Source organism: Artemia sp. Qi Xiang Cuo, chromosome 21 (genome assembly GCF_049724085.1).
Source record: "Artemia sp. Qi Xiang Cuo chromosome 21, ASM4972408v1, whole genome shotgun sequence".
NCBI lineage: Eukaryota > Metazoa > Arthropoda > Branchiopoda > Anostraca > Artemiidae > Artemia > Artemia sp. Qi Xiang Cuo.
In genome coordinates, this window is record NC_142814.1 from 3,095,427 (window position 1) to 3,108,780 (window position 13,354).

General features: G+C 36.8%; 1 protein-coding gene across 2 annotated transcripts in view; it reads left to right on the plus strand.

The window, feature by feature from the left end:
- The window catches only part of ck (unconventional myosin-VIIa ck), a 251,992-nt gene that overhangs the window by 75,189 nt on the left and 163,449 nt on the right, over nucleotides 1-13,354 (plus strand). Inside the window, exon 1 of one of the 2 annotated variants that reach the window (XM_089106553.1) lies at nucleotides 8,180-8,277. The exons of the other annotated variant lie outside the window; for it this stretch is intronic. Coding sequence (XP_088962679.1) covers nucleotides 8,230-8,277 — 48 coding nt within the window. The 5' untranslated portion in view covers nucleotides 8,180-8,229. Of the gene's footprint in view, nucleotides 1-8,179; nucleotides 8,278-13,354 lie in introns of those variants that run through there. 2 annotated transcript variants of the gene reach the window in all.

Genomic DNA, 13,354 nt, shown 5'->3' on the forward strand with positions numbered 1-13,354 from the left:
TGAAGTTTGTAACAAGGATACTTTTAAGCAATTTGATTAAATTTTCTTTGGTTTTAACCCCTATCGTAATTATTGATCGTAGTTTATCATAATTGTGCATTCCAATGTTTATTGGACCTATCTCAATGTGGTGATGGTAACAAGGACAAGTTTTAAAAAATTCTTCAATTTTTTCTGTTTTGATCCTGAACGTTACATTTACTCGTAATTTATCGTTAGTGTATTTCGATATCTCTTCGAACTATCTTGAAATGATGGTAGTTATTAGGGTAAGTTTAAGAGATTCTATTTATCTTCATTGGGATTCCCTTGGTTCTTTCTGCATGTCCTTTTATTTTAATGCTGATCATTGAAAAAATAGTAGGATATTTTCGCTATGAATCGATGCAGCCAAATTTACCTCCCAAAATTCGTTCTCCTCATTGAGGTCTCTTATTCCAGTTTTCTGACTTACCAGTTACCAGTTTACTAACTAACCCTAACAATTTCAAGCTGATTGGAGAAAAAATTTACTTGGTCTATTTGGGCGTCATCTATCGATGCAATTTAATCTTTCAATTCAATTTATTTGCTCTTCTTAGATTCGTTTTGTCCAGTACGTATTTTCAGAAAGACTTAGGCCAATTGGAGATATAAAATATTTGGACCATATTTTTGGCGTAACGAAATAATACACCCAAATCCTTTTCAATATATTTTGTCTTCAATGAGGTCTTCTTGTCGCTTTGTAATTGTTCTGTAAATTAAAAAAAAACTTTTTCCACAAAATAAGTTTTTCAAAGAAAAGTAAAGAACTCAATTAAAAAAATGAGCAAAAATAAAATCAAATAATCTACCAAGCGTGAAACTACCAAAAATCAGCATCGATAAATAAATGAAACTCAAAACAAACAGAAATTACAATATATAACCGAGTCAAACTCAAAACGAGCAGAAATTAACATAAGTTGGGCTCAAAACCTCTGTGCCTTCCCAAGACCAGAACATAATTTGCACTTTACTGAAAAAAATATAAATGTTTTACTTTTATGACTTTAGTAAATCAAATAATATTAACATTTTGATTACTAAACATCAGTATATGTATGTTAAACTGACAATGCACATTTATTTGTGTTTTTTTCAGTAAAGTGCAAATTTTGTTCTGGCCTTAACTTTTGTTCTGGCCTCCAATCACTTTTAAAAAGGGCATCAGCCCTTTCTATTTTCAATCGAATGAGCCTTCGAAGTTCCTACGACAACTCCTTCGATACAAAGTGCCCTTGTCTAAACAACAACAACAAAAAAAATATAATACATTATACCCACATCAATCTTTAATTTAAAAATGTCAAGCGGTCCAATGACTTTCGACTATTAAAAAGGGCACTAGGACTTTCGATTTCCAATCAAATGAGCCCTTTTCGAGTTTCTACGACAACACTTCCCATAAACACTTTATATGCCCCACGGGCATAAATTACAACTCTTACCCTAAGGGCTGTGAGGGTGGTTATCATCCTCTGTGACCTAATTTCCAGCAATTTCAACTACTTTAAACAAAATAACTATCTAAAAATTTTGATTTGATTTGTTTGGGAAAATTGTGGGAATGAGAGGGGCGTTAATCTGTCTCCAATCACTGTCAACTATTAAAAAAGGCACTAGCCCTTTCAATATCCAATAAAATGAACCCTTTTGAAGTTTCTACGACAACGCTTTCAATAAAAACCTTATATGCCCACAGGGCATAACTTACAACCTTTGCCCTGAGGGCTGGGGGGGTTGTCGTCCTCAAAGACCTAATTTTCTGAACTTTCAACTACGTTGAACAAAATGGCTATCTGAAAATTTTTATTGGATATGTTTGGAGGAAGGGTGGGCGTGAGAGAGGGGTTAGTTACTGTCAAATCACTTTCAACTATTAAAAAGGGCACTAGCTCTCTCAATTTTCAATTGAATGAGCCCCTTTTGAAGTTTTTATCATAGAGGCTCTATCATTCAAAACATTATATACCCGCAGGGCATAACTTACAACCTTTTTCCTGGTGATTCTGGGAGGTTGGTCATCCTTAAACATATAATGTCAGGAACTTTCAAATATCTTGGACAAAATAGCTGTCTCTAAACTGTGATTGAATGTGTTGAGGGAAATAATGGGTGCGAGGGGGGGGGGGGTTAATTAATCTCCACTCACTTTCGACTATTATAAAGGGCAATTTCAATTTCCAATCAAATGAGCCCCTTTTGAAAATTCTACAACAACTTTCTATATAGACCTTACATGCCCTCAGGGTAGACATTACAACCTTTGCGCTGAAAGCTCTGATTGGGTTATTATCCTAAAAGACTTAATTTCCAGAACTTTAAAATACGTTGAACAAAATGGATATCTCAAAATTTTGATTGGATGTGTTTGGGGAAATGGTTGGCGTGAGAGGGGGTTAGTTGTCCTTCAATCACTTTCGACTATTAAAAGGGCAATAGCTCTTTCAGTTTTTAATTGAATTTGCCCATTTTGATTTTTTTACAACATCACTTTCTATAAAAAACCTTATATGCCCCCAGGGTATAACTTACAGCCCTTCCCCGGAGGGGGGTTGGGGGAGGTGGGTTGTCATCTATTAAAACCTAATTTCAAAAACTTTCAACTGCGTTGAATAAAATGGCTATCTAAAATTTTTGATTGGATGTGTTTTGGGAAAAGGTGGGCGTGAGAGAGGGGTTAGTTGCCCTCAAATCACTTTTGACTATTAAAAAGGGCACTAGCCCTTTGAATTTCCAATCTAATAACACTTTTCAAGTTTCTACGACAAAGATTTCAACAAAAACCATACATGCCCCCAGGGCATAACTTATAACCCTTGCCCTGAAGAACCTGGGGGGAGTGTCCTGCGCAAAGGAATAATTTCCTGTACTGTAAACTGCGTGGAACAAAATGACTATCTAAAAATTTTGATTGGATATATTTGGGGAAATGATGGGCGTGGAAGGGGTGTTAGTTGCCTTCCGATCACTTTTGACTATTAAAACTGGCACTAGCCATTTCAATTTCCAATCAAATGAGCATGTTTTAAAGTATCTACGACGACGTGATCAGTAAAAACCTTATATGCCCCCAGGACGTAACTTACAACCCTTGCACTTACGGCTGTAGGGGCATGTCCTCCTCAAAAAAATAATTTATATCTGGAAATCCGTAACACTGAACAAAATGGCTATTTCAAATTTTGATTGGATGTGTTTGAAGAAAAGGTGGGCGAGAGAGGGGGCTAGTTGCCCTCAAATCACTTTTGACTATTAAAAAGGGCACTAGGCCTTGGAATTTCCAATCTAATGAGCCCTTTTTCAAGTTTCTACGAAAAAGATTTCAATAAAAATTTATATGCCTCCATGGCATAGCTTATATCCCTTGCTCTGAAGACTGTGAGAGGAGTGTCCTGCACAAAGATATAATTTCCTGAACTTTAACTGCGTGGAACAAAATGGCTATTTGAGAATTTTGATTGGATGTGTTTGGGCCATAGGTGGGCGTGGAAGGGGTGTTAGTTGCCTTGCAATTACTTTCGACTATTAAAAAGGGACAAACCATTTCAATTTCTAATCGAATGAGCCCTCTTTGAAGTTTCTACGACAACGCTTTCTATAAAAACCTTATATGCCCCCAGGGCATAATTTACAACCCTTGTCCTGAGGGCTGTGAGGGGGTTGTTATCCTTAAAGACCTAAATTCCAGAACTTTAAACTACGTTGAAGAAAATGGCTATCTTAAAATTCTGATTGAATGAGTTTGGGGGAAAGGTGGGGGTGAGAGGGGGGTTAGTTACCGTCCAATCACTTTCAACTATTAAAAAGGACACTAGCCCTTTGAATTCCCAATCGAATGAGCCTTTTTTGAAGTTTCTAGGACAACGTCCTCTATAAAAACCTTATATGCCCCCAGGGCATAGCTTACAACCCTTGCCGCAAGGGTTGTGGGGGAGTGTCCTCCTCAAAAACATATTTCTATATGGTAATGAACTACGCTGAACAAAATGGCTATCTCAAAATTTTTATTTGATGTGTTTGGGGGAATGAGAGGCCTGGGGGGGGGGCTAGTTGCCCTCCAATCACTTTCAACTATTCAAAACGGCACTAGCCCTTTGAGTTTCTAATCAAATGATCCTGTCTTGAAGTTTCTACGACAACGCATTCTATAAAAACCTTGTATGCCCCCAGGGCATAACTTATAACCCTTGCCCCGAGGGTTGTAGGGGAGTGTCCTTCTCAACAACATATTTTCTATCAGGAAATCAACTATGCTGAACAAAATAGCTATCTAATAATTTTGATTGGATGTGTTTGGGGAAATGATGGGCGCGGGGGGGGGGCTAGTTGCCCTCCGATCACTTTCGACTATTAAAACGCGCATTAGCCCTTAGAATTTCCAATCGAATGAGCCTTTTTTGAAGTTTCTACGACAACGCCTTCTATAAAAACCTTATATTCCCCCAGGGCATAACTTAAAACCCTTGCCCCGAGGGTTGTGGGGGAGTGTCCTCCTCAAAAGGATATTTTCTATCTGGTAATCAACTACGCTGAACAAAATGGCTATCTCAAATTTTGATTGGATGTGTTTGGGGGAATGATGGGCGTGGGGGGATAGTTGCCCTCCAATCACTTTCGAACTATTCAAAAGGGCACAAGCCCTTTGAATTTCTAGTCGAATTAGTCTTTTTTGGATTTTATACCACAACGCCTTCTATAAGAACCTTATATGCCCCCAGGGCATAACTTAAAACCCTTGCCCCAAGGGATGTGGGGGAGTGTCCTTCTCAAAAAGATATTTTATATGTGAAAATCAACTCCACTGAACAAACTGGCTATCTCAAAATTTTTATTTGATTTTTTTTGGGGACTGTTGAGTTTGGGGGGGGCTAATTGACCTCCAATCAATATCCAAAATTAAAAGGGCACTAGCCACTCCCATTTGCAATCGAATGAGCCCTTTTCGAACTTTCTACGACAACTCCTTCGATACGAAGTGCCCAGGTATGGAAAAAAAAAAAAAAAAAAAAAAAAAAAAAAAAACATTGTGCCCACATCGTTCTTTACTTAGGCAGCGCTAGCACACTGCCTATGATTAAATTAAAAACAAGTTTTTTTTTTCAACTGAAAGTAAGGATAAACAGTAAAACATAACGTAAACAAAAATTATTGCGTGTACGAGTGAGGTGGCCTCCTCCTCAACCCTTCGCTCTTCGCCCTAAAGTTTTTTAGTCCTTTTAAAAATATGTTCTATTGCTCTAATTAAATAGCTCTTGTATTTCAGGTGTCATTCTTAAAAAATTGGGAAAATTAAAACCCTCAACAGAAAATTTGCCCCCCCCCCCACACCCGAAAGCGTATGCATATATCTCAATGACAAATGCTATGCGTCAACAATGGGTAATAAACGATGGTGTAATTTTCAATAAGGTCACTTAACTTTTAGGGAGTGTTTCCCCCTTTTTTCGAAAATCAGGAAAAAAATTTCAGGGTCATAACCTTTGATGGGTAAGAACAAACTTAATAAAAATAATATATTTGAAATCAACATAAAAACCGATTCTTTTGATATATCTCTTGGTATAAAATTCCGTTTTTTAGAGTTTTGGTTGCTATTGAGCCGGGTCGCTTCTTACTAACGGTTCGTTACCACGAACTATTTGATAAGCTTCAAACCAATCAGCGAAAAAGTAACCTTTTTCAAGAAGATAAATTAATAACAAATGGATGCCACCAACTTTTCTGAACTTTTTTGTTGTATTCATTCGTTGGAGCAGGAGGGGCCTTCCTTACTCCAGACTACATGCCTTGTAACTTTAAGCCAATCAAAGGAAACATCAATTTTCAGCCTAGTTTTAGGCGTCACGTATCGATACAAAAGGACTCTAAAATACATTGTCTTTATTGAGGTCTACCTGGCCCAGTGTATACACCCTGTAATTTTCAAGCCTATGAGAGGCAAAAAGAAATTTTGTGTCTGTTTTTGGCTTCACGAATCGAAATAGACAAAGTCAGTTTCATATTTGTTTTTCGAATAGGGATCCACCTGTCCCAGGAACGTATGTAGCCTATATAATTCTCAAGCAGATTGGATACAGGTAATTTATGGAATAATTTTTGTTCATCATGAATCTTTAACGTTTTTGCCTGGCGTGATCAAAAACATTCCAAGTTCACTGCCCGTTTTTGTCTTGGCTGAACAAAGATGTTTTGAGTTTTGGTCGATCGAAAAAAAACTTTCATTTTTGGGAAAAACCATTATTCTCAAGATTCTTTCTATGCATAGGGCCCCCCTTGACGTAGGAACTTTCATATGTAAGTTTTGACCTTTTCAGAAAAGATTATTGGCCCTTTTTTGGGCTCTTTAATTTAGGAGACAAACATGTCTTGGTCCTTTTGTCCCCTTCTCCAAACATACAGCTTGAAATCCACCAGTCCTCCCCCTCCCACACTCCCTGAACGTTTCCGTTTGATCCCCAAAGCGTTCCGAGACATCATAGATACGTTATTTTGATGCCCAATATAACATTTGCCCAATATAAACACTCATAATGTTTTTCGATTTGCCTTGCTACTTCAATATGAAAAAACGTCCTACGGAGCTCTTAGAGCCAAATCAATTAGGCAAATTGGAGACCAGCTTCTTTAAAAGTCCATATTCCTTCCAAAAACACAAAATTTGACGTCTCCTTATCCCACCCGTTACCCCCTTAAAGTTTCGATTCAAAACCCCCAAGCCGTTCCAGGGGCATTCCTGATATTTTGTTTTGATAAACTAGGCTCATATAATTTCTTTCGATTTCCCTGAGGGCTCCGCTGTCCATATATTTTAAGTCTCACACGGGCTCTTAGTGTAAACTAAGAGCCCGTCTCCGTAACCTCCCCCCTCCGTCTGCTCCCTCCCTTAAATCTGAATTTGGAATCAAATTGACCTCTCCAACACTCCCTAAAACTTGAACGGATCCCCCAAGCTGTTATCGAGATGTCACAGATATACTATTTTGATAATAACCTGGGTATGCATAGTGTCTTTTGATTTACATTGCTACTTAACCGTGTAAAAATTTTAATTCTCCATAGGGGCTTGCAGTGCAATTTTTTAGGTGGACAAGGCATTTTTCACCCCGCCCTCGGATCCCTCCAGAAAGACAAAATCTGAAGTAAACCTCCCAACTCTCCATGAAAGTTTCAACTCAATTCCCCAGATCGTACCCCACATGCTGTAGATATGATAGTTTGATAACTTGAGTCCAGATAGTGTCGTCTGAATGACCTTACTCCTTAAATGTCAATCGATCTTTAGCTCCACGAGGCCAATATTGCAATATTCATAGGCGTCGGAGATCGCTTGTAAAAATGAACCATTTTTTCGTAAAGGAGGGGGTTCCAAACTTCTAAAGAAAAGCCGTGTTCTAGCACTAGGTGTTTTGACTTCTCCTTTGGCCTTCATAAAAAAAAAAAAAAAAAAAAAAAAAAAAAAAAAAAAAAAAAAAAAAAATGTGATTAGTTTCTTAAACTACTCTAGGCAAAGATTTTCGCTGATTTTAAATTACAATGTTTTTTTATTTATTCAGCAAGTACCTTGTTCCTAACAAGCTGTAAGGTCTATGTACTAGGAATTCTTGGTTTTTGTCTTTGCCCAAAATTTTGATCGTTATTAATGATATGGCTCATAGCAATTTTTGTGTAATTATTCAATATTTTACATATAAATTACGTGTCTTTACTCTTTTGACAAACCACCGCCATTCTCCAGAGGTTTTGCCCTAGTGGCTAACAGGGTGGAAGAATGTACTAAATCTGAGAGAAAAAATTTACTAAATCGCATCTGTTTCTACTAAATGCTCAAAAAAAAAAAAAAAAAAAAAAAAAAAAAAAAAAAAAAAAAAAAAAAATATAGGTGTTTAAATAAGAGAAATGTCTAAAGAACCCTTGTCTAACCCTTGTTTGACTTTCTTGCAGTTATAGTTGTGATGAAAACAATACATTATTGTTTTTTTCCTGTTTTTTTTTATATCTTTTATTGACTTTATATTAATTTATTGTTGTTGATTTATTTTCTTTACAGATTATGTAGATTATTTTGTGTGCCCTTTAACCTATCTATGATTCAGAACCTTATCAGTAAAGAGTGACGTCTGTTTTTAGCATTTAGTATTATTTGCTAAGCTATGCAATGAAAAGAAATTTTTAGTTTGGATTTTAGTTATAAATTTTTGGATAATGGAGGAGTTAAAATTTGATGCAAATGTTGAACAAGTCTTCCGATTTGTAAGTTGTTTTGTTTTATAGTTTGTTTCCTAAGTTTAATTTTTCCACTTGTTTGATTTTATGACTTGGATAATTTTTTTTCTTAATTAATTGAATTTTTGCTTGGAGAAGCCCTTAATTGAGATATACGTAAGTAAACTGTGATTTCTCTTTATTAGATTTTGAATTTAATTACGTCAGATTTTTAATATTGTTTGGAATTTAAGATTTGGATCGTTTTTCAGTCTTTTGAAATATGCAAAATCCATTATTAGTTTAATTGTGAATTATTGAGGAGCTGAAATTTAATTTGAAATATTAGAATTTTTTTCAGTCTTGATCTTTATTTTGTTTTATCTGGTCTTTTTTGTTTAGTTTGTGTAGGTTTCAAATAGCATCATTGTTCATCTTAGTAAATGGCAACATACAAAGGCGGGGCCTTTCTGATACGTGTTTAGGGAACCATGTCATTGGCTGGAAAAAAAAACGTAAAATATAAACCAGTGGGATCAAAGAACACTTTGAATGACAGAAGTAGACGACAGTAATCGTTCTATTTGGTTTTTCTTTAACTCCATTTCCAGTTTAAAGCTTGACTTCCTATAAACCAAAATCTCATGAAAATATCGGACAAGTCTTAGGATTTATCAGTTTTTGTAACTCTAAGATTTCCAGTTTATTTCTTATATTTTTAGTTACTATATTTAGTTCAGTTCAGTTTAATATTATTTTTTTCACTTCAAGCTCAGTATAAATATAGTTTTTATATTTTCAGTTCTCTTTTTATATTTTCAGTTCTCATATTATTTCTTTTTATTTCAGTTTGCTAATTTTTTTTTAATTTACTTTGCGCGCTATGAACTTACCAAACTAAAATTTACGGAAATTTAGAAAAATAACATAAATTTCTGTTCGTTTTTCTTTGTGTTTAAGGGCTATGTTTCATGTACAAATTTTTGGTATGTTTCGTTTCTGCAATAATAGAAAACATTAATTTTTCGATATTATTAATAATTATTAATAATTAATTAATAATTATTAATAATTGCTAATTATTAGACAATAATTTTGCTATCATTTGATAGCAGAGACTTGGCTTTATTCATCTGCCTAATTAATTTTTTTTATATTTACAGTGACAGATACGTTGAAAATGTATGAATAATGCCAAAAAATAAGACAATATTTCTATTTTTAAGCAAAATTGGACGATTCTCTGTGAAGGAAGGTAACACCATAGCAGTGGCGGATCCAGGAGGGGGAGAAGGGGGCGCCCCCTAACATAGTCTAAAGTAGTGTAATTTACGCAAGATTGCGTTAATTAAACTTGCTCCTAACGCAACTTTATCGGATCAACCTATTTTACCCCCCCCCCCCCCAAAAAAAAAAAAATCCTGAATCCGTCCCTGCACCATAGTTCTGACTGGGTGAACCGATTGACCTGGAAATACTGAATCAAAACGTATTGTGGTGCCAATTACAGCTGTAGGCTTGTCGCAAAATCATATGTTTCAAAGGAAATATAAAATATTTGTCAGTTTTTTTTTGTGACTTACATATAGTTCCGATCTGATGGGCTTGGGTCTGTTCAAATAACTTTTATGGGCTGCAAGTTTTTTTTCGACCACTATCGAATGTTCAATTTATTCCAGTATGTGCACTTAGGATAGCTGTGCAACAATACTACATCAAAATTCACCCTCCCCTCCTCTTGTATAGTCATTCTTGTATAAACCAAACAAAATAAACGAATGATTGGCCACAGCAAAAAGTGTAGAACAAACTATTATGTAAGACTTGATAGCTTGATTTAAGTCCCGTCCGTCCCTGGAGGTCGTTTTGGGGCCTATTCTTTCACTATTATATTTATGTAACTCTTGTATGCTCTTCTATCTTCCGCGAGGTGGAGAAGGTGCGGTAGGCTAAGTGACGAGAAGTTATTCTTCCATTTCTTTTGGGGGTGCCCTTTAGGTCGGGAACCATGTACCCGGCCTTCAAGGACTATCCGTACGTTGTATGAGCCCTAGTCATCTAAGCCCCTACAGTTTTATTCTGTCAAGGATGGTTAGTATGGCCTTGAGATTAAGGAGAAGCTTGATGTTGGAAATTTTTTTTATGATAAGTGATAACGGCTATACGTCGCAGTCGTAGGCAGCAAGGCGATACTTATTATATGTTTTTAGAGTCCAGGTTTCACAGGCATAAATGGCGATAGGGGTGATAAGCGAGTTAAATAGCCTCACGTCAAGCCCTGTTGATAGGTTCTTGTTCCTCCAGATGGGCATCAGAATTTCAAAGTTGGTATTTAAAAGTCCCACACGTCTTTTGATATCTTTGGAGTGGTTATTGTTGGAGGTGAGTAAGCTACCAAATTAGGAAAATTTTCGACCCCCCCCCCTATTATCATCTTAAGACTAGATGCTAGAGTTTACCTGATAATAAGGTTTACGTAAGCAATGCATGGCCATCGTTCTCGGGGTGTTGATGATCATCTCAAAGAGGTTGGCTGCCGTGTGGACGATGTCAGTCTAGGATTAAAGATCACGGAGGGACTCAGAAATTAGGGCTACATCGTTGGCATAAGCAAGTGTGTCTATCATTACCCCACATATGAGGGCACTGCATGGGCTATCAATTACTGGAAGGATTGGAGTTAACAATAAATTTAAGAGCTCCGGTGAAAGCAAGCATCCTCATTGAACACCGGTTGATGCTGCAAAGCTTTCGATAAGGCCTTCTTCAGACATAATACAGCTTCTGAACTTCGTGTACATGTCTGTTAAGATGGAGACAAAATTAGATACAATTCCAAAGTGAAGAAGAATGGGCCATAGGCCTTCTATTCAGACGAGGTCAAAGGCCTGTTTGAAATCTATGAAGAGTTGGTAGATACTGTGGTCTCGTTCAGGATATTTTTCTATGATTAAATCTAATGGGATGTGATAATCTGATCGACCGTTGACCTATTTGGTTTAAAACCCGCTTGGTATTCTGGGATGACTGCTGAGCATATTGCTCGGATGCGCCCTAGCATGGCTTTTACCATTGATTTAGCAGCCTGACTGGTCAGATCGATGGGTCGGTAGTTGTCACAGACTGCTTTTGAGCCTTTTTTATGAAGAGGGACTATCATGCAAGGTGTAGGAAAGTGACCTACTTCCTTGACAGCTGTGGTGATTTATAGTAAAGATAGACGAGGGGTTCACAATTAATTTTCAGAATTTCAGGCTGTATTCCATCAGGGCCAGTAGCTTTTTTGGTCTTCAGATCTGTGATGGCTGCTTTTATTTCAGAGTGAAGGGGGAAGGTTGGCTAGGGTTGATAGCGATTACGGGGAAACTGGATAGCAGCAGCTGGGTCAGGGAGGATGGTTGAATTTAGTTTGTTCTCATGTGCTCTTTCCATCTATATCGGATTACATATTCGGATTGTATATGGTTGTCGTGTTCGTCAAGGAGGGAGCAACTCCTAAGGTCCTTCTTTTTAGCCAGTTCCCTTACTCTTCTGTACATGGAGTGTGAGTCTCCTTTCTTAATAGCCGAATCACACTTCTCACATTTTTCTTTAACAAAGTTTTGGGGAGCACGGCGTATTGCTTTCTCTACAACCCTTTTGAGTTGCTTGTATCGGTATCTGCCTTCTCTGTCATGCTCGTTGGTGACGTTGTGCTTTTCGTCGCACAGAAGATTGATCTCAGTTGTGATTCAGGGCTTCTGGTTATCTTTCTGAACACCTAGTGTAGAGAGAGCGACATCCCGGACAATTTGCGTGCCGATAGTCACCAAGTTGTGAGTGTCACTCTTATGCAGAGGTAGTTTGGAGTTTGCATTGAACCCCGAGATCTTGTCAGATACGGTGGCTATGTAGGCTGTTCGAGTTGCTTTGTCATTCACGAGATCTACTCAAAATTTGGGGAGCTTCCTAGACAGCTTTGAAACTTTTAAGTCGTATTCTAAAGTTAGACACTACAAGAGAGTGGTTACTGTCGAAACCACCACCAGCTAGAGGGCCGTCTTAGTGATAGACGACTTCCAACGTCTAGACACGAGGATGTAGTCTATGAGATTTTGAGTTCTTCCATCAGGGGAGTTCCAGGTAGTTTTGCGTCGGGGTCTGTGCTTGAAGAGTGTGTTCGTGATTACCGCTTACCTGTGGTAACTTAGGTTCGAATTTTATATGTATATATATATATATATATATATATATATATATATATATATATATATATATATATATATATATATATATATATATATATATATATATATATATATATATATATATATATATATATATATATATATATATATATATATATATATATATATATATATATATATATATATATATATATATATAAAGATACCTTATAAGATACCTTATAAGTTCTCCGATAGCGCCGCTTATAGCGCTAAAGATTGTGGCAACAAGCCTCGCGCCACAGCAATTGGGAGTGAAGTAACTTTATGACCGCGCTTCCCTAAATTATTGAGAGAAAATAAGGTGTGTAGAAATATAAATGTGACCTCTTTTCCATGAGCTATCTGGAGATCAGATTCCCTGGGAACGTGGGAGATCAGATTCCCTGGGAGATTTGCGAACTAATTACCTGTTATTAGGCTGGCTACAGACATATAAAATGAAATGAACACAGGTAAAAAAGCAATAGATTTATCGAAACTTACATATTTGGGTGAACAGCAATGGGTCACTTCAAACGACAATAATGGTGACTGAGATACAACAATGAAAGAATTGCCAAGCTTGAGTGGCGAAATAAATCTATCTGAATGGTCCAGATTCGAATTTACGAATATTTTTAAAAAGCACTTTTACCCCAGTATCAAACGTAGTTTTTTTTTGTCCTGCGCTGTAAGAACTGGCTCACAATTGGCTCAAGTGGCCCAAGGATGCGAACCCTTCGTCCAATAAATTGTTTTAAATATATCTGATGATTCAAACGATCACACGGCACTTATCAGTTAAACTTCCTTAGAAACATTGTGCATAGCACCTTTTTTATTGCTCACTGTCTTAGGGAAATCCGAAGCTTGGATAGCGCCGTTCTTTGTCTGAGGCTAACTGCTGTTTTTTTTTC